This window comes from Salvelinus alpinus, chromosome 38 (assembly GCF_045679555.1).
Source record: "Salvelinus alpinus chromosome 38, SLU_Salpinus.1, whole genome shotgun sequence".
Lineage (NCBI taxonomy): Eukaryota > Metazoa > Chordata > Actinopteri > Salmoniformes > Salmonidae > Salvelinus > Salvelinus alpinus.
Genome location: NC_092123.1, coordinates 1,751,788 through 1,772,886, shown reverse-complemented (window position 1 = coordinate 1,772,886; position 21,099 = coordinate 1,751,788). Strand labels below are relative to the sequence as shown.

The following is a 21,099-nucleotide window of genomic DNA, read 5'->3' as shown; positions in this document are numbered from 1 at the left end:
TTAGTTATTAGGACATTTTCAGCGGACACACTGCTGTGTACTTTATTGGGTGAGTCTCGACCCCTCATGCTAAAGCAGTACTTCAGGGTGATATTTCCCCTACCTGCTTCCTTTTCTCACTTCCCTTTTTCGTCATTACTGTATGCAGCTGATCCTGTCTCAGTCGGTGGGCATCTGGCCAAAGCCCCCCTGATGTTAGCCTCATATTCAGACACCTTTCTATAGTTGCCCCGTGCTTCATAACATCAGCGTGGTAACTCACACTGTTCTTTCCTACTATAGATCATGTGATCTGTGTGTATTCTATACAAAATGGCAAGCAACAATGTTCCTTGTGAAGGAGCTGGCCTTACCCCATGCACATCAAGGAGTTAAAATAATAACTGGACAGATAAAAATGGTCAGAATTCAATAAATATTTATTAGGCTATAAAACAGATGGTTCAAGAGACCATGCTAATTAACACAACAAAAACCTTTCCTGCAGAGCATACAGCATGTCTACCTCCGCAAAGCATTATTTTTAAGACACAAACCAATTAAGATCAGGTTTGGCCAATTAGTAGGCGTGGCCAACACACTCAAATTGACGAGTCAACTGACTGTGGAGGATGAAGTCTATGGTAAATGTATAACTACATGGAATGGTTTGAATAATAAACATTTTGGCCCAAATTAACACACAAGTATCAAAATCATACATTTAAAAGGTATTAGTTAAGATTAATTGAATGCAATGAATTGCAATTTTCACATTCCTGTTACCAAAAATGTAGTGAGCAATTTCTGCAAATGTGTCTGGGACACAGGTTGGTGGCACCTTAACTGGGGAGGACAGGCTCATGGTAATGGCTGGAACGGAATCAGTGGAACGGTATCAAATACCTCAAACATATGGTTTGAAGCCATTCCATTTGTGCCCTTCCAGCCATTATTATGCGCTGTCCTCCCCTCAGCAGCCTCCACTGGTCTGGGAAAATGAAGGCGTGTGTTTATCAAGAGGGTTTGGCTAATGAATCAATTGGGGGAGAATCCAGATCATTCCAACACAGTGATGACAGAGCACGGAGGTGACTGTCTACAAATGTGTCGTTTCCGGTTCTGACTTCATAGTAACCCAAATTACTCACCTGACTGCATCTCCTAGATCTGACTGTGTGTGAGAGATACGCTAAGTCACAGAAGATTTTAATGTGGTGCACACACAGAGTACACCTGTCTTTACAATTTGCAAAATGGCATATTTTGTGCCTTTGCCCAGGCCTCTTGACAACCTCTGTTTGTGGGGGGAAAGAGACCTACTGTGTGATTTTGGAATAGACTCATGTAGATAACTATGAAGGTGAGTGTCTATGCATGCCTCACAACAGCACAGTGGAAAGAAACACCACTTGGCCTCATTGTTACTGTACAGCACGTCAAACTCATTCCACAGAGTTCCCGAGTGTCTGCAGCTTTTTGCTCCACCCTTATACTTGATTGATGAATTAAGGTCACTAATTAGTAAGGAGCTCCCCTCACCTGGTTGTGTAGGTCTTAATTGAAAGGAAAAAAACAAAAAAAAATCTGATGTCACTTGGCCCTCTGTGGAATGAGTTTGACACCCCTGCTGTACAGCATCCAATGATGAACATTACCTTAAGGGACTTCAACCCGGGACAAAGACACTGTTTTTAAAACCAACTTCAGCTCCTGTGACCAGTCTGGCTAGACCAGGAGAATACAGCAGTGTTGCTGGGAAAACAACGGAGAGGCTGAAAACATTACTTCCGATGTGCATCTGGGGAATTGAGCAAGTTTATTGGTTAATTAATCAAGATGGTTGACTAGCTATGAAGCCACTTATAAAGACATGAGTTAGGCTTACTATATTTAAATCGAGCTTTGATTAATTTAACTAAACTAAAACTAGGCTGTTGAATGACAGGGGTGATGTCCTACTGTCCATTGTTTTTATGACAGAGAGGATCTGTCCACCACAAAAGAGCTGCCACCCTGTGGATCTTTGGTGCTACTACAATGTGTTGTGCTGCTATTTTTCTCTTGCTTGCATCAAGCGCTCCCTGCTGCCATGATTACCAATATACACTAGAACATATTGTTTCAGTAATGGATGGTGTGCATTATTCTATTAATTATGTCCCATAGAAAAATGCTACATTTCTGTACATGAAAATTGGATTCACATGGCGAATAGTAGAAAAAAACATTGCAGAAATAATTTAAGGCCTCATTTGTACACAGGTCAACAATAAAACAAGATAAACCTAATGTACCACACATAAACATGACAAAACTGGACTTAAAGGAATTTACCCAAAGATATGTGCGCGAACCTGACACCCATTTATGTGTTTTGGTTGGGTAGGGCTAGTCCATCGACCCTTTTTGTAAGACTCAATTAGAAACCCATTCCTGAGATCATGAACAACACTGGTAAATCATTCCCACTGTTGAAACTATCTGAGGCTAGAGCTTCTGAGGAAAATTGAGTTTCTCCCTTCTCCAGGGCCCAGTTTTCCAAAAATGATATATCTGGTTTTGTCTATCGGATAGGATTAAATGCATAGAAATATAATTAATAGAACAGAAAAATAACTGACTTCAACAGGGACTCCTGTTCTATTCATATGTATTTAATCCTAGCCAATAGGCGAAATCCAGATTGTCAAAAGTTATCTAACTGGGCCCAGATGATTCTAAACTGATCACCTCCAGGGGGCCACTACAGTGAGGATGATGATTCTGCTGCTGAAGATGGTCGCCGTGGTGGCGGGTGTTTGCGTGTGACGAGGCTGAGCACCCGGCGGGTGGTGCTGAGGCGCTCTCGGAGGGTGGTCATGGCCAGGATGCTTAGCTGGGCTCTCTTCTCCAGGGGCAGTACAGCCAGCAGCCACCAACACCATGCAGGACCACTGGCACTCCCCTGAGAACACAGAGGCAGTGTGTGGTAGGGTTGGAGAAGACAGGACACAGAGAATTATTCCATATTACAACCAACAGTGTGTACTGCCAAGATGCCACTGTTTATTAGTTTAATCAGATTTTATGAAGGTGAATTCTTAGATGAACAGATACGAGGATTTAGATTTAGCTGGGTGGATCTACATGGTCAGAGTTTTTCCTGACCAGGCAACGAAACCAGGAAAAACTCAGAACCCTAGTTCTACTGTACGTATCTGCTGACTGTTTCTTACCTGTATGTCACAGTCTTTTTCGGGCAGCTGTCCAAAGTGGCAGACAATCTGGTTCTTCATGTTGTCTTTGAGGGAGGTGAACCAGGTGCTGGCCTGCTCGTACACACAGTCATGCAGCTTCTGCAGCTCCACGAGCTCCTCTCCATCCACCTTCTGGTCCTCCAGGTGCTCTATCTTGGCTGTGTTGTAGCCGTCACGGTGGCCGTGGCTCAGCACTCTGAAGCGGGACACTCCGACCGTGTCGACCACCGAGCGCCCGTCTGGTTGGAACTTCACGTCTGTCACCTCCAACATGCAGCCGTAGTCTGCGAAGCTGTGGCCAGGGAAAAACAGGGTATACAAATGTAGGATCTAATTTTGAGCCAGTTTGCTACAGCAGAAAAATAATTCTGCAGCAACTGGAAATGGGAATTATTATGTGGATTATAATTTATGGACATTTTTGTAGGGGTTGATAAAGTTTTTCGTTAGGGCAAATCAAGTCGAATTTACAAACTACAGAAGCCTTTTTAAAACTCAAAATACACTACAAGTTTGCATTTCCCGCTGTGCAGGGAAATTCTCTGCAACAAAAGAGTGATCAAATTAAGATCCTACATCTGTATTAGCCATTTGCTCACATGAATCTGTTGGAGTGAAAGTGTGAGGGATAGGCTAGTGTAGTGGAGGTAGTTCACAGAGCTACACCTGTGTGGATGAGTAACTATTCCAGAAACCTGTTAGCCCACAGATAAAGTGTCTAGGGTAGGCGTTAGTTCGGTGGGCTAACATGGTCTTGAATTGAGTCGCAAACACAGGTTTGCTACCCTTTTGGTTAAACTAGTGTCAAAGTGTTTTGATGGCTGTGTGGGCACAGGTGTAAAACCTCCACTCACCCTTTGATGTCGTCAGCGATGCACATTCCAAACTGCTTGGTTCCCGTCTCCATAGAGCGTCGGATCATCAGCCTATAACACGGCTCGAAGACTTGCAGGGGGCAGGGGATTGTGGGAAATGCCATGGTGCAGATGAAGATGGGCACTTCCCGGGTCAAGCTGCAGAGAGAATAAAACGTGGGTTAAACCACTAAATATGATATTCTGCCCAAATAATATTGTATCATAATGATGGATTCTAAAACATTGTCAGACATTTTGTTTTGAGAAGGGGCTGAAATGTAATGAGGCCTGACTCACTTTGACAGCTCTGCCATTTCTTCCTGGTGCACCTTGCTCCTCTCAGCCAGCTCCTCAGGCAGGTAGCGCTGCAGCACCTCCTCCATCAGCAGGGTCTTATGGTACCCTCTAGTGGCCAGGTACTGCAATTACAACAGGTTCAATTAGATAACAAGGGGAATTTGGGTCATAACTCATTTTTACCTCATGTTGTCTTTCAGTAATTGGTATTCATTTCCAATAGTAATGAAGCCAGGTCTGTGTGGTGACTATTTACCTCTGTAATGTTCTCTTTACACAGGGGGCAGTTGGGGTTGTGGTCCAGACAGCGCTCAAGACACTTCATGCAGAAGGTGTGTCCACAGGGGGTGGTGACTGGCTCGTAGAACAGCCTGGAGAAAACGCATGGGGGGGGGGGGGGGGGGGGCAGGTTTTAATAACTGCGTAGTGACAACTGGACCTACAAACAGGGTGTGTGTGTGTGTTTGACTTACCTCATACAAACAGAGCAGTCCATGTCAGTGCTATCCAGGAGCTGAGGAGGCACCTCTCTCCTCTCACTGCAACAAGCAGCAGGCATCTGGGATGAGCTTGACTCATCTGAACACAAGACTCAAACAAATACATTTACATCATTGCAGAGGTTTCTATACGTTTTTAATGATTGCATTCACGCAACACTAAGATACTTTGCAAGATTTTTGTTCACGAGTATTACTTTAAAAATCTACTTTTTGGCAACAATAAATAATTGCCAATTGGAATGGGAGAGGTTGGATTGGGTACCTTTTCTGGGGAGCTTGTTGGGGGGTGCAGAGCCTTGGGGCTCGTCTGAGAACTTCCTCTTTAGGCCAGGGGGGAGAGGTAAGGCAGCCACGACAGAAGCCAGGGTCTTGGAGTCCTCACATGAGGACTTGGTCTCTGCCCCAGTGTCAGACAAACTTTCTCTACGGCCAATAGGGGTTTGGCTCCATCTACGGGGGGTGGAATGGAGGGAGCCGAGGAGAAGGGAGGCCGGTTTGAGCTGGGAGGCGGGGCCTGTTCGGTGGTGGCGGAGTGATGACGTGGGGAGACCGTCCTTCTTGAACACGGAGAACATCTCACTGAGCATCTACAGGGGGAAAGAGACATAAGACAGTGACTGGCAGTTATCGCAGTCAATCGGGCACACAAGTGGTTGCGTAACTGGTTTGGTGAACTAACTCATTCAATTTAATATAACTTTAATGGTATAGAAACACAGTGGAGTAGCTTAACTTCTGCGTTTCCAGCTTGACTGACGTCCAGTCTGGCTTCAAAGCCAGACAGTAGAAGTATTCTTGCAGGGCCTCTTCATTATAACCGGCTTTGTTCAGAGCCAGGGCCTTCACGTAGTGAGCCTGAGAACACAAAACCCAAGTAACTTACACAAAAACATTTGGGTAAATGTGTTAATGTCAGGAAACAGTTGCGTGTTTCCTTACCTTGGGAGAGAGGGGCGTCAGTCGACACATGGCGTCTCCATCCTGTAGGGCCTGTCTGAAGTTGTTCATCTCCATGTGTAGCTCTGCCCGTCGGCCCAGCAGCCCACACATAGAAGGGGCTGTGAGGAGAGAACATGATACAAACATTAGTTAAGAGTCAGATTCAGCTTAAGTTATTCACATATCTCCAGCATCCTCCATTGCTCGTGTTCAGTACCTTAAAACCAGTATAAAACCAGGCTGTATGGGTTTGAAGACAGTTAATTATTAGTTTGTCATTGATATGTCATTACTTAACAGCTTTACCTGTATTCATAACCCTTTTACAACCCCCCCTGAGAGGGTAATGTGTTACCTAAATATTCAACCTATAAACAGTTACGCAAATGATGACAAGCTGTATGTAGGGCAGAATATTATTTCATAAGATCCAGGTCATATGTAACTAGTTCTGGGCTAGGTCATGAGTTGAAGCAGTTCCACCATTCCTGCCCTCTTTCGGGCCTCAGATCATTGCATACCTCTATCCTATTACCTTGCGCGCTGAGGCCTACATTACTGATGGGTAGAGATTAGAGGAGGAGTGTCACTTCCAGACGCTCTGTCATTAAATGCTGTGTGTGGGTCAAGACAAAAATGTCTGCCTGTGTCTAACACCACAAAGCACTTGTCTATGAAATGCCTGACTTATTTGGAAAGCCTACCATAGCTACCTATGCATAAAATAATAAAGTAGAAGCTACCTTCTGCCTACTCTGATCCCTAGACTAATCCCTAGACTAGAGTTCTCTCAAACTCCACAGGCATTTCTCTACAAACCAGGTCAGCCCAAATCATGATTCTTCTGGCTGTGCTATTATGACAAAAGTGCATGACTTTACTTACACAACTCATGCCTTAGCTGAACTTGTCATCATGGTGTGATGATGCTGATATATCCCAACCTCTATCTGGTATAGTTTGTGTTATGAACATGGCACATGTGGTAATGCACTTATCCCATAACCACTGTTTCCCCTCACCCAATCGCTACACTGGTGGCAGTGATAGGATTATCCCTGCAGTCTGGGGCTGTTCCCCTTCAATCAGTGATGTCAATAACATGGCTATGACCTTATGGGTTGACATAACCTACTACAAACCGATGCACTTCACAGAAGTGGCTTACAGGCTTTTATTTCAATGTGCACAGAAAGATCATAAGAATAGAATGATAATGCAATGTTAAAGGGACAATCTTCAGTTTTTTTGGACTTAAAATGTATGTTATGTACCCATTGATTCTTAGAATATAACTTAAAATGGCTCATGACCTTTGTTCAACAGTTATCTATCAGAACCCAAAATGTTAGCTTGTTTAACTGCAATTTTAGTTCTATGAATTGGAGTGGTTACATTTCTCCAGCCCCATCCCTCAGCGTTTTACTAAAAGTCTCGCTGAATACGCTTTGTCTCAACTGCGGATTTCCCCTTTAAATACGTTTTTATTTTACTGTACCTTTTTCAAGAGCGTTGTTGTATTTTTCAAGAGCGTTGATAAAGCCACGTTCGTTCCACAATCTATCCCCTTCAAGCCAGCATCTTCTTGCTTCACTCTCTGCGCAAAACCATTTACCCAACAGGCCACTGAGTACTATATTCACTTTAAAACAGATTGGTTTTAATTCTCTACTTGTTTCGTTCAGTTTGTAACGACATAATTCACATTCTTTGATACCGTCATCCTCAATGCATGGTTTGCAGAATGTATGGCCGCATTCCAAAGTTGTTGGCTCGATTAACAAGCACTTGCAAAGCCGACATGAGAACAGGTCCAACGAACGCTCATCCTCTGAAACACCATCGGATTCTTTAAGGCATTCTTTTACGCGCAAAGTGTGCACAATACAGTCAACGAGAGACCCTAGTTCGTTTGGTCGTAACCTGTCCAAATTGGCGGCGGTGCAGTATGATTCCAGAGCGTCCGCTATCCGCCCTGCCCGGCTGAGCGCGTCCGCTTTCAGGAGGCAGAGGCTCCGGTCCGGGTGTCGGAGGTCCGCCAGCTGGGAGCTGTAGATCTCAGCAAGGAGGTTGAAGTCCCCAGCACGGAAGGCTTCCCGTGCAACTGACAGCATTTCTGGACACAACCCCGCAGCAGCAGTATTGTCGTGGATAAAATAATCCAAGTGGTTTTCAAAACGAACATCCATATTAGTGACGTCTATACCATCTATGTGTAAAAAAAACAATTAAAATAAAATGAATGAATTGGTCGATAAAGACAGACCGAGAATTGACTTCGTCCAATCACTGGTTGCTTTTTTATGTAACCTGCTACACTGAAAGTTTGTATAACCTCCCGAATTAGGATACACGCGATTGGAGAGAAATTCTAAATGGATATTGGGCTTCAAATTAATCAACGCATAATACATATATAAACACCCATAAACCGTCAACCTAATTTTACTGTGACCTAGGTGAATGCGCTGCGTTTGGTAATGGCACGTGATTTCAAGGGAGAGACCCCATTGGTGTGTTGGTGTTTTTTTCGTGTGTTATATGGTTCGTTTTGTAACGGACAGGAGGTTGTGTAAGTGAACATTAATGATGAATGGAAAAGGTCCGTTTCTTGGAGATTATGACATGGATACATATAACTAGGATAAAGTTCCTTATTTCTAGAGTCGAGGCGTATAATACAAAGGGTCTATATTTGTCCAAAGTAGCTAACAAAACCTTGATCAAGATGATTTTTTAAAATTATGTAAGCATTTTTTACATTTTTTTTTTTTAACATGCACAAGAAATAGTGGGTCACTGAAAGATTATAGACTAAACATAATGGTTATTTATTTATCAGACGTCATTATTCATGAAAAAATACATTTTGCTATTGATAGGCTAATGACAGTTACTGCGTTTGTCAAACTTAACTGAAATCAAATGTTATTGGTCACATGCACATATTTAGCATATGTTATTGCGGGTGCAGCGAAATGCTTGTGTTCCTAGCTCCAACAGTGCAGCAGTATCCAACAATTCACACAAATCTAAAAGTAAAAGAACGGAATTAAAAAATATATAGATATTAGGGCAAGCAATGTCGGAGTGGCATTGACTAAAATAAAGTAGAACACAGTATATAGATATGAAACGAGTAAAACAGTATGTCAACATTATTCAAGTGACTAACGTTCCATTATTAGTGACCAGTGAGTCCATGTCTATGTACAAGGTGCAGGGTTGAGTAACCGGGTGGTAGCCGGCTAGTTAAAGGGTCATCTATGTTAGAACACTAGTGTCTATATATTGGAGGCTGTTATGTTATTTCTTTTTTTCATTAAACTTTTATTCATACTAGTTATTCTCTAAAAAATAGATCTATTTAAGATAAGGATTACTTTATTGGTCCATTTACTATATGAGCAACTGCGATTTTTTGTTGTTGTATATCCCATTCTCCCCGGAAGACATACACATACTTTTTTCCACTCTATCTTGCATTGACTATGCGTGCACACACACTAGACTCTACCCACACACAAAACGCACGTACACTGACATCCCAACACACACACAGCACGCGCATACATGCATACTGACGCCACACACCCATTAACACTCACCACATACGCTGCTGCTACTGTCTATTATCTATCCTGTTGCCTAGTCACTTTACCCCTACCTATATGTACATAGCTACCTCAATTACCTCGTACCCCTACACATCGACTCGGTACTCCCCGTATATAGCCATGTTACTTTTACTCGTTATTGTTATTCACTGTGTATTTATTCCTCATGTCACTATTTCTATATATAGGTATGTTTTTATCTGTATCTTAACTCTGCATTTCGGGAAAAGGACTCGCGCAATACGGAAGTGGACAGATGACTTGCCGAGTTAAATGAAGGTTAAATTAAAATAATTAAATGACGCGGCTGCTACGCTACAAGACTGTTCTGCTAGCACAGACTGGAATATGTTCAGGGATTCAAGTTAAATAAAAGGTTAAATACATGTTTGTTTTTTTCATCCAATGGCATTGAGGAGTTCTTGACATTTTCCGGATTGAATGACCTTCATGTCTTAAAGTAATGATGGACTGTCGTTTCTCTACGTATTTGAGCTGTTCTTGCCATAATATGGACTCTTGTCTTTTACCAAATAGGACTATCTTCTGTATACCACGCCTACCTCGCCACAACACATCTACTATTCTACAATGTAGGAAATAGTAAAAATAAGGAAAAACCCTGGAATGAGTAGGTGTGTCCATACTTTTGACTGGTACTGTAGGTCCTGGATGTCAGGAAGCTTGGCCCCAGTGATATACTGGGCCGTAGACACTACCCTCTGTGGCGTCTTAAGGTCAGATGCCGAGCAGTTGCCATACCAGGTGGTGATGTAACTGGTCAGGATGCTCTCGATGGTGCAGCTGTAGAACTTTGAGGATCTGGGGGCCCATGCCAAATCTTTTCAGTCTCCTGAGGGGGAAAAGGTGTTGTCGTTCCCCTTTTCACAACTGTCTTGGTGTGTTTGGACCATGATAGTTTGTTGGTGATGTGGACACCAAGGAACTTTAAACTCTCTACCCGTTCACTTCAGCCCTGTCGATGTTAATGGGGCCTGTTTGGTCCTCCTTTTCCTGTAGTCCACAATCAGCTCCTTTGTCTTGATCACATTGAGGGAGAGGTTGTTGTCCTGGCACCACACTGCCAGGTCTCTGACCTCCTCCCTGTAGGCTGTCTCATCGTTGTCGGTGATCAGGCCTACCACTGTTGTGTCGTCAGCAAACTTAATGGTGTTGGAGTCATGCTTGGCCACACAGTCGTGGGTGAACAGAGAGTACAGGAGGGGACTAAGGATCAGCGTGGCAGATGTTGTTACCTAACCTTACCACCTGGGGGCGGCCCGTCAGGAAGTCCAGGATCCAGTTGCAGAGGGAGGTGTTTAGTCCCAGGGTCCTTAGCTTAGTGATGAGCTTTGTGGGCACTATGGTGTTGAATGCTGAGCTGTAGTCAATGAAAAGCATTCTCGCATAGGCAATCCTTTTGTCCATGTAAGAAAGGGCAGTGTGGAGTGCGATTGAGATTGCGTCATCTGTGGAACTGTTGGGGCGGTATGCGAATTGGAGTGGGTCTAGGGTTTCCGGCATGATGGTGTCTATGTGAGCCATGACCAGCCTTTCAAAGCACTTCATGGCTACCGACGTGAGTGCTACAGGGCGGTAACCATTTAGGCAGGTTACCTTCGCTTTCTTGGGCACAGGGACTATGGTGGTCTGTTTGAAACATGTAGGTATTAAAGACTTGGTCAGGGAGAGGTTGAAAATGTCAGTGAAGACACTTGCCAGTTGGTCCGAGCATGCTTTGAGTACGTCTTGGTAATCCATCTGGCCCCACGGCTTTGTGAATGTTGACCTGTATAAAGGTCTTGCTCACATCGGCTATAGAGAGTGTGATCACACAGTCATCCAGAACAGCTGATGCTCTCATGCATGCTTCAGTGTTGCTTGCCTCGAAGCGAGCATAAAAGGCATTCCGTCTGGTAGGCTCACGTCACTGTGCAGCTCGCGGCTGGGTTTCCCTTTGTAGTCCGTAATAGTTTTCAAGCCCTGCCACATCCGACGAGCGTCAGAGCCAGTGTAGTAGGATTCAATCTTAGTCCTATATTGACGCTTTGCCTGTTTGATGGTTCGTCTGAGGGCATAGCGGGATTTCTTATAAGCGGACGGATTAGTGTCCCGCTCCTTGAAAGCGGGACACTACTAGCCTTTAGCTCAGTGCAAATGTTGCATGTAATCCATGGCTTCTGGTTGGGAAATGTACGTACGGTCACTGTGGGTACGACGTCGTTGATGCACTTATTGATGAAGCCGGTGACTGAGGTGGTATACTCCTCAATGCCATTGGATGATTTTTTTAAATTTATTGAACCTTTATTTAAATTTAATCCCTGAACATATTCCAGTCTATGCTAGCAAAACAGTCCTGTAGCGTAGCATCCGCGTCATTTTAATTATTTTTTATTTAACTAGGCAAGTCATCTGCCCACTTCCATATAGCGCGAGTCACTGGTACTTCCTGCTTTAGTTTTTGCTATGAGCAGGAATCAGGAGAATATTATTATGGTCAGATTTTCCAAATGGAGGGCGAGGGAAAACGTTGCATATGACATGCGGTAAAACTGATTTAAATTTGCCTGCATTATAGTCCCCAGCCACTAGGAGTGCCGCTACTGGATGAGCATTTTCTTGTTCGCTTATGGCCTTATACAGCTCGTTGAGTGCAGTCTTAGTGCCAGCATCGGTTTGTGGTGGTAAATAGATGGCTAAGAATAATATAGATGGTAGATAGTGTGGTCTACAGCTTATCATGAGGTATTCTACCTCAGGCGAGCAATACTTTGAGACTTCATTTATATTAGACAAAGCACAACAGCAGTTATTGACAAATAGACACACACCCCCGCCCCTCGTCTTACGAGACGTAGCTGCTCTGTCCGGTCGATGCACGGTGAAGCCAGCCAGGTCTATATTATCTGTGTCGTCGTTCAGCCACGTCTCGGTGAAACGTAAGATATTACAGTTTTTAATGTCACGTTGGTAGGATAGCCTTAATCGTAGATCGTCCAGTTTGTTTTCCAATGATTGCACGTTGGCCAATAATACAGAGGGTAGTGGTGGTATACCTACTCGTCGGCAAATTCTTACAAGGCAATCCGCCATCCTCCCCCCTTTTCTGTTTTTTTCTTCACGCTGATGACGGGGATTTGTACATTGTCCTGACAAAGCAGCATATCCTTCGCGTCGGACTAATTAAAGAAAAAAATCTTCGTCCAGTTCGAGGTGAGTAATCGCTGTTCTTATGTCCAGACTACTTGGCCTATCCATAGGGGGTATTTGAGAAGATTCATGAGACCATAGACCTACTGGTAAAAATCACGTGGGGGTACAGTAACCGAAAAAGATTGAGAACCACTGATCTACCCTAGAGCTGGGCGATATGGCCAAAATCTCATATCCCGATATAGGTCATTTCATATCCCAATAACGATGCATATCACGATATAACACGTTTTCTGTAAATTCAATGAATCAATATTTTATATAAAATAACCACATGTAAAGGCCTATTTCTTATTACATTTTGAATTAAAAGGTACTTACTCATATTTTATTTTATCCTTTTATTTAGAACAGTAGTGCGAATTTTAAATTAAGCATGTAACAAAATATAAAATATGAATGTATAAAATCGAAAAAGGTAAATGGAAAACACTTGAAATATAGTTGGAAACAAAATAAATATGGGCCTAAAATATATCCCCCAAAAATGGGGGGGGGCTTGCCTATTTTGCATATTATTTTGGCATTAATACGTGTCACAAATCAATGTGCATTTGGTACCTTGGGTCGAGTGTTAGCACCAACTCACGAAACCCCCGTTTCTCTACCATGTAAATTGGGGCCATGTCTTTGCGGGTGTAAGTTATAACCGCAACTGTTATCTCCTTCCATCTTCGTGAAAGCCTCTTGCAACGTCTGAGTCTGGAATTTGTTTTGGGCACTCGACTTTACTTTTTAGGGTCTCATCCGTAGTCTCTCCGTACTGTTTCAGTACATGATTCTTGCGTAGGTGGTGAAAAAAAAAGGTTAGTGGTGTTTGAGCCTGTTGTCGGGACCGGCCTGCGGCATATTTTACAAAGGACGGTTTTCTGGTCTGTGTCAGACTTTTCATACCCAAACCACGTCCATGCGACCGAAGTAGCCCCTCTTTTAGGTATGATCTCCGTGCTCTGTGTCACGTTCCTCCATGTTTGTTTGTGTTGCAAATTTCCCGCAGCCACACCGCACGTGTGGAAAAACGCAAAGCGTCGTCCAATTGACGTAAATACTACCGTAAAGAGTGTGATTTGCGACACAACAAAATAAACGATAGACGTTTTTCTATCGTTTCATATTATGCTCTATCGTCAGACGATATATATCGTCATATCGCCCAGCCCTATGGATTAGTGCTATCCGGGATACTTGGGACGTCCCTACCCTAAACCCTTAACTAACCATAACCATTTAAAATGTCAACTTTAAAATGGGGTAGGGATGTCCCAAAGGTTCTGGGTTGCAAGGACCTATTTATCAGGGTGCAAAAAATAATATCGTCCCTGGGTGGGCTCGAACCACCAACCTTTAGATTAACAGTCTAACGCGCTAGCCGATTGCGCCACAGAGACGGTTGCACCATGTAAATGTGACTGTAACTAAGAATGTCACCGTCCCAGTGCTAGATCAATTAATCTTTGCATTCTGTCGTACTTGGGGTGCTTTTCAATCCTAAGAGACTTCTTCCTTTGCTACACATGCACTGCTCTGAGAAGACCAGTAACACTCTTTGCAGCACGGCAGCACCCATAGTAGGCTGAGCTAATGAGAGATCAGTGTCAACATCCTGAGACTACATGAAATACAAATCACCCCTTACCGGTGCTCTCTAAACTCTAATAAAATTCTGACAGTCACCCAATTTCAGACGATGCAGATTTTTAACATGTTTTATTCTGATACGTTTCACCGTCTCTGTGGCGCAATCGGCTAGCGCGTTAGACTGTTAATCTAAAGGTTGGTGGTTCGAGCCCACCCAGGGACGAAATCTTTTAGTTCTCTTTGAACGTCTGGTTCTACAAATATGACGAAAAAAGCAGTGACAACATGCTGGAGAGTCGTCAACGCTTTTGCAAACCTCTTTCCCTAAACACATATACTGGTACTTTATAATGCCATGACAGAACTAGTGCTGTTCCCTCTACCATAATCTCAGCGCCCAGAACAGAGAGCGCTGGGAGACTAACGTCTGCCATAACTCCTGTGAAAAGTACTCTTACACAAACTCCAAAATTCCAAGTACACTTCCTCTCCCTACAAAAAGAATTGCGCCCAACGTGGGGCTCGAACCCACGACCCTGAGATTAAGAGTCTCATGCTCTACCGACTGAGCTAGCCGGGCACTGATGACCACAGCATTCCTCAGAGCCTAAAACGTATCGCAATATCAGTGACTCCTACTTCAGTAATAAAATAAGTGCATGGATGGAGCCTGGCCACAAAGAAGAGAGAGGGCTAGTTGGGACAAAAGACAGGACAACATAACACGGGATCCCAGCACAAAAGGTTGGTGGCACCTTAAATGGCTCGTGGTAATGGCTCGGCTCGTGGTAATGGCTGGAGCGGAATCGGTGGAATGGTATCAAATACATCAAACACATGGTTTCCACGTGTTTGATGCCATTCCATTGGCTCCGCCCTCAGTAGCCTCCACTGGATCCCAGTTTCAACTACCACTGTCAAACACAGAGGCACACACAAAGTGATGATTCTCCATAAACATTATTCAAAATAAAATATAGTAAATTGTATAAAACAAACTCATTTCAACCGTAAAATTACAATAAAACATGTCTGCCCCGTGTGAGGCTCGAACTCACGACCTTCAGATTATGAGACTGACGCGCTGCCTACTGCGCCAACGAGGCCTAAAGACCCCTTGTAAATAACATGATTTTTAAAGACAAGTGCTTCGGTTCGTGCGGTATTGTTCACATACATTTTAATAAGCTAATAAGGTTGTTACAACACCATAAACATAACACTGTATGTTAGCCCTTCTAAAACGGACGTTCCACTCCCGTTTAAGTAAAACTTGCAGTAGCCCCCAGTGGTAACAGAGAAGCACAGCAAGGATAGACCATAGAGAATGATAGAGGACTCATCATTGTATCTGTCCCACTGGGGCTGGGCAACTCCAGTCCTCGTGGGCCTGATTGGTGTCACACTTTTTCTCCATCCCTAGTAAACACAGCTGATTAATCAAATTGCATTCTAAACTGAAGATCATGATTAGGTGATTATTGGAGTCAGGTGTGTTAGCTGGGGCTGGGGCAAAACTGTGACACCGATGTCAATGGTTGCGTCAATTCAATCTGGTATCAGGACAAAATGTGATTCAGAGTCACCGAATATACTTTAAGTATTTTTATTAAACTCAAGTGATAAATGGTAAATGCAATTTTCGTATATACGGGTTCACTGTATCACCACGCAGGGTAAAGCAGAGAACTGGCAGGATGTAAGTAAACAGTTGTTCTTATACTGTGATAGACGTAGTTCCAACCCGTCTGTTGGCCTATCACAATAGAGGCTGAGCGTGGTTTAAACTTGCTCAGCCTATCGCCGGCGCTCAGGCTGGTCCCAGCCTCTTGGCGCTCCTTGGTGTCCGGCGCTGTTGCTGTGTAGATTACGCTCCCACACCCTAGAGACTGAGGTCAGACAGTTCTGTAACATTGTTTGAGCTATTTGCACCTGCATAGAAAGCATACTGTTCTCGCTCAAGGTTAACCACAGCTTCTCAGCACACTTATCTGGGGCAAAATGTTACTTCCAGCACACACACAGGAACCCAGACCAACAGTTGCTAATATTCAATCACATGTGTTATAGTATTGGGTTATAGTGCAATAAACACAGATCCTCACACCAATGAGGCCCCAGAGGACTGGAATTGCACAATGCAGGGCAGCGCTGTTTATATCTGGGTTGCATCTGGTTTATACAGACCAACATCACATCATCACGTCATCCAAAAACATAGCAGACACTGGATGAATATAAAAAATTGTTAATATCTTTGACTGAAAGTGACGGGGGAACAAAAACATTTGGCCTCAGCGACAATTATTTTAATAATTCAATGGATGATTTGTTCACAAAGGTGATGACTAAAGTGATTTTTCAAATCTGACCTCTCTATGTGGCCTTCTATGGAATTTGGCTTTCTAGGCCGGGCGTCACTTAAACTGCAGTACTGACATAAAATGATTGGAGCAATAGAAACCCTTAGGCAGCGCCATTGCGGCCATCTCCATTTTGAAGTAGTCCATTTTCTTCTTCTACTGCTTCTATGAGCTGGTAAACAAACTAAAAAGGGTGCATACAGCCACCTGGAGTGTGCCATTTGAATAGGTATAAAGTTGAGGTTGGCGTTTTACTGCCACCTGCAGTTATGGAATGTTTGCTCACAAGTATAATTCATTGGATTATCCCTCCGAATTACCCAAATGGAATTATGTGATCCTTCCTTAACCCATAGGAAGCCCCGCCCAGTTGACTACTTCAAAATGGTGAAAGTCTCAATGGCACCACCCATGCTAAAACTGGCTTTTGGGCACTAGAGTCCTCTACAATTCTCTATGGGATAGACAATGGCCGGTCAATACAATGGAAATTAATGGTGCAGTGGTGGGCCAGAAAACATATAAACCGCATGGCTTACCATTTATACTGCCTTGAGGGAGAGTCGCTAATGCCGAACAGAACACAGCCTCGACTTCTCTCGCCAAGGCCAAACTGTCAATATGAGCAGAAAAAGAGACAGAATACTGTCTGTAATAAACCAAAAACATATCTGAAAATACCCAAATGTGAGCCTAAATAAATATATGCCTACATATTTTACAGACCATCAATGTCCATTTTCATGAGACTCAGAACGGGTAACAGTTGGCCCATGCATTTTTTGGCCTGAACACATGGAATCCACGTGGACAGCTAAGAGACCCCTGAAGCGAATTGGTGAAGGTTGATGTATCTGCACCATTTCAAAGAAACAAACATACTCCCCTACTTTTACAAAAACCCTTTTTTCTTACTACCAGGAGGCAGATATGCACAAGCCAGCTGTACTGTTTTCCTGAATTCTAGTCTAGCCCTGCAACTCCTATAATGGCTTTTAATATCTTGGACACAAATAAAATACTACTACTATATTACTAGTAATGTATCGGTTTATTTTCCGTGTGTAATACCAGCTAGCTTAATAACAGCTTGTAGTCGAGCATAGCCGACTCCAATCCATAGGCCCAACACAAGGTTGGCGTTTTACTACTTTGGCCTACTCCTACTACTTGGCCTACTCCTACTACTTGCATATCGGACAAGCAACCCCTTAAAAAAACTTTGGTAGGCTACGGGATGTATTTCAAAGTATGCAACAAATATATAAACTTTAGAGCAGCGGGAGAATTACATCATATTTGTCAGTCGACAAATCTCGACAAATCGACAAATCTCTTTTGCGCGCTTACCTGTTCAACCGACGTCACTCCTCTGAAAATTATACGGCACGTGATTAGCACAATTTAACTACTTTTATGAGGGGACACAAGAATCTTAAACACCCCTGGAGAAAATTGTATTGCCCGAACAGGGACTTGAACCCTGGACCCTCAGATTAAAAGTCTGATGCTCTACCGACTGAGCTATCCGGGCTCTGTTCTATAAAAGGGGAACTGTTATTATACATTATCAGTGCTAGAAACTATGGTCTGTATTTGTCAGAAATCATAACCAATCTAAACACTGGAATTAACTGCTCCTTTTAGCAGATGGGTGGGACTGGAGGACAGGAGTCAGTGTTGAGTGGGAGTGGCCTGTCACCTGGTGGTGTAGTCTTACCTGGTCTGGCTGGTCAGATACATCTTGTTTTTGTAGCCACCTTTTGCCTTGACAACTTTGCGCACTCTTGGCATTCTCTCGACCAGCTTCATGATGTAGTCACCTGGAAATATATCCTTTGGTCTGATAAATCCACATTTTAGATTTTTGGTTCCAACCACGGTGTCTTTGTGAGACGCAGAGTAGGTGAATGGATTATCTCTGATCGTGTGATTCCCACTGTGAAGCACGGAGGAGGAGGAGGAGGTGTGATGGTGTGAGGATGCTTTATTTCGAATTCAAGGCACACTTAACCAGCATGGCTACCACAGCATTATGCAGCGATACGTCATCCCATCTGGTTTGCACTTAGTGGGACTATCATTTGTTTTTCAACGGGACAATGACCCAAAACACACCTCCAGGCTGTGTAAGAGATATTTGACCAAGAAGGAGAGTAAATACCTGGCCTCCACAATCACCCGACCTCAACCCAATTGCAACTTAATACTAGGAAGGTGTCCTTAATGTTTTGTACACTGTGTATATTTATATTCTGGTCTCTGACATGGCTCGTTCTGATATTTCTTAATTGTTTTACGGACTACACGGGTATTTTTTTTTATTACTAAGTATAACTGCACTGTTGGAGCTAGAAACAAGCATTTCACTGCACCTGAAATAACATCTGCAAATCTGTGTATGCGACCAATAAACTTTGATTTGAAGATTGTTACAACACCATAAACAGAACAATACAGCTCAGTGGTTCTCAATCCTGGTCCTGGGAACCCAAAAGGTTTCACATTTTTGTTTTTGCTCTAGCACTGCATACCTGATTCAAATGATCAATGCCTGATGATGAGTGGATGATTTGAATCGAGAGTGTGTAGTGCTAGGGCAAAAACTAATATGTACACCCATATGGATCCTTTTGTCAAATTAACGTAAAAAGTTGAGTTTTGTATTTTAGCTAACCCTAACACTTTTCTTAACATTAATCTAATTATCATAACCTGCTACATTAATTATCCTAACCTGCTGAGTAAATTATCCTAACCCGCTACAAAAAGTGAAATCTGAAGTTAATTTGACAAAAGCTTGAACCCTTCTAGCCATGACCTAAAATAGACGTTCCACTCCCATTCAAGTAAAACTTGCAGTGAACCCCAGTGGCAACAGAGGGCGCACATCAAGAAAGGACAGAATGCATGGTCAGATGCAGATTTCAACCATGCAGTAGCGGGCCCCAAAACATGAAAACTGCATGGCTGACCATTACCGCCTTGAGCGGGAGTTGCTAATGCCGTAGGCAACACAACCAGCCTGTTAATATGATCAGAAAGATTCATATTAGAATAAGGTCTCTAGTAAAACAGAAAACTACTGGGGAAAAAACAGATTGTGAGCCTAAATAAAAATAGGCAAATATGCACAAGCCAGCTGTGCTGTTTATCCCCTGCATTCAAGACTGAGTCCTTGTCTAGGCCTGCAACTCAGTTCATTAATTAATTTCTTGTACATAAAAAAAAATATTGGCTACTATATTATTAGTGATGTATCCGCTTATTATCCGTGTGTAATAGCAGATCGATTAACCGTTTGTAGCCGAGCATAGCCGACTCCGATTCATAGTCCCAACACGAGGTCAGCCATTGGCCTACTTACGTTACTTGTATACCTGTCGTTCATCTGACAAGAAACGCCTTAAAACCCCCTTGGTACGGGATGTACTTCAAATTTAAAGTATGCAAAAGTATTTAACAAAAAATGTATAAACTTTAGAGCCGAGGACGAATTACATCTTGTTTTTTTTCAGTGCACACATCTCCTTTGCAAGCTATCCTGTTCAACAGAGGTCACTCTTCTCTGAAAATTGTACGGCACGTGATTAGCATAATTCAATCACCTATTATGATTGGTTATCCGATTCTAACACCCCTGGAAAGAAAATATTGTCGCCCAAACAGGGACTTTTGAAAATTGTACGGCACGTGATTTGCGTAATTGAAACACCTATTAAGATTGGTTATACGATTCTAACACCCCTGGAGAGAAAATGGCATCGCCCGAACAGGGACTTGAACCCTGGACCCTCAGATTAAAAGTCTGATGCTCTACCGACTGAGCTATCCGGGCTCTTTTTAGCAGAACTTCCACTATATATCATAACCAAACTCTCAGAAATTATAAAGGACACAAACACTGGAACTGTCTGCTCTTTTTAGCACTTTGATGAGCGGGACAGGAGTCAATGTTGACACTGATTTGTGGGACAGGACAGGAGTCATTGTTGGGTGGGAGTAGCCTGCCACCTGGTGGTTTAGTCCTGACTGGTCAGTTGTTTTGTGGGATCCTTGTGAATAAGGGAAAGTTGTTGACGATAGATTAACCGGTAAACACTATATCGATATCAGACTTTTATTATGATTGCTAAATACTGTTCAATTTAAACACTTGCACCCCAATCCCACCTTCCCCAAAACCCTTGTAAATATTGGACTATAAATTGTGCCTTCCTGTATTAGGGTGGTTTGGGGTTAAACGCCCCGCTCCTGTAATTCTCACACAAACCACTTTATGTCTCCCAAAAGTGTTCGACACTTTCCCTGAATGCCACTAGTCTTGCTCAACTAAAAATGCCATCTGTCTCATTAAACTTTTAAGTCACTAAACAAAAACGTTTTTGAGGTGCATTGATCAAATATTTTGTAATTTAGAAAAAGTTATGTACCTTTTTATATATACCAGTAGGGGAGCCTAAATAGAAATAATCCACTTGATTAGAGATCATCTTTTTTTATCTGTTTTT

The 21,099-nt window shown here is 43.0% G+C and overlaps 1 protein-coding gene, 1 long non-coding RNA gene and 5 other non-coding genes across 9 annotated transcripts; 1 reads left to right on the top strand and 6 right to left on the bottom strand.

The window, feature by feature from the left end:
- Positions 1-401: 401 nt before the first annotated feature.
- Positions 402-13,687, bottom strand: LOC139566203 (LON peptidase N-terminal domain and RING finger protein 2-like). 3 transcript variants are annotated; one of them, XM_071387238.1, is made up of 10 exons: positions 12,284-13,687; positions 5,815-5,933; positions 5,610-5,730; positions 5,138-5,464; positions 4,846-4,963; positions 4,629-4,743; positions 4,373-4,494; positions 4,073-4,231; positions 3,198-3,510; positions 402-2,926 (listed from the first exon to the last, which is right to left on the bottom strand). In XM_071387238.1, exons 1-10 carry the CDS (start codon positions 12,525-12,527, stop codon positions 2,726-2,728), a joined length of 1,839 nt encoding a protein of 612 aa, XP_071243339.1. In that variant the 5' UTR covers positions 12,528-13,687; the 3' UTR covers positions 402-2,725. The 3 variants fall into 3 exon arrangements, with proteins under 3 accessions (XP_071243339.1, XP_071243337.1, XP_071243338.1); XM_071387236.1 differs by lacking the exon at positions 12,284-13,687 and adding an exon at positions 7,313-10,067; XM_071387237.1 differs by lacking the exon at positions 12,284-13,687 and adding an exon at positions 7,313-10,067 and having other exon boundaries at positions 4,846-4,951.
- Positions 13,688-13,961: 274 nt separating this feature from the next.
- Positions 13,962-14,035, bottom strand: trnan-guu (transfer RNA asparagine (anticodon GUU)). The gene has a single exon. It is a non-coding gene; the product is annotated as a tRNA-Asn (tRNA).
- Positions 14,036-14,374: 339 nt separating this feature from the next.
- trnan-guu (transfer RNA asparagine (anticodon GUU)) lies at positions 14,375-14,448 on the top strand. The gene has a single exon. It is a non-coding gene; the product is annotated as a tRNA-Asn (tRNA).
- A 284-nt stretch (positions 14,449-14,732) lies between these two features.
- trnak-cuu (transfer RNA lysine (anticodon CUU)) lies at positions 14,733-14,805 on the bottom strand. Its single transcript has one exon. It is a non-coding gene; the product is annotated as a tRNA-Lys (tRNA).
- A 1,041-nt stretch (positions 14,806-15,846) lies between these two features.
- Positions 15,847-20,132, bottom strand: LOC139566335 (uncharacterized). The gene is made up of 4 exons (XR_011673085.1): positions 19,956-20,132; positions 18,309-18,411; positions 17,128-17,201; positions 15,847-16,114 (listed from the first exon to the last, which is right to left on the bottom strand). It is a non-coding gene; the product is annotated as an uncharacterized lncRNA (long non-coding RNA).
- On the bottom strand, positions 18,050-18,122 carry trnak-uuu (transfer RNA lysine (anticodon UUU)). The gene has a single exon. It is a non-coding gene; the product is annotated as a tRNA-Lys (tRNA).
- A 221-nt stretch (positions 20,133-20,353) lies between the features above and the next one.
- Positions 20,354-20,426, bottom strand: trnak-uuu (transfer RNA lysine (anticodon UUU)). Its single transcript has one exon. It is a non-coding gene; the product is annotated as a tRNA-Lys (tRNA).
- Between the last annotated feature and the right edge of the window lie 673 nt (positions 20,427-21,099).

Bases quoted from the DNA above. Each gene is read 5' to 3' on its own strand.
- LOC139566203 (XM_071387236.1), bottom strand. From the start codon at position 8,003: ATGGATGTTCGTTTTGAAAACCACTTGGATTATTTTATCCACGACAAT. The intron at 5,934-7,312 runs GTACAGTAAAAT...CTCTCCTCACAG, and splicing joins CAACAACGCTCTTGAAAAAG to CCCCTTCTATGTGTGGGCTG. The intron at 4,495-4,628 runs GTAAATAGTCAC...TTGTAATTGCAG, and splicing joins GTAAAGAGAACATTACAGAG to TACCTGGCCACTAGAGGGTA.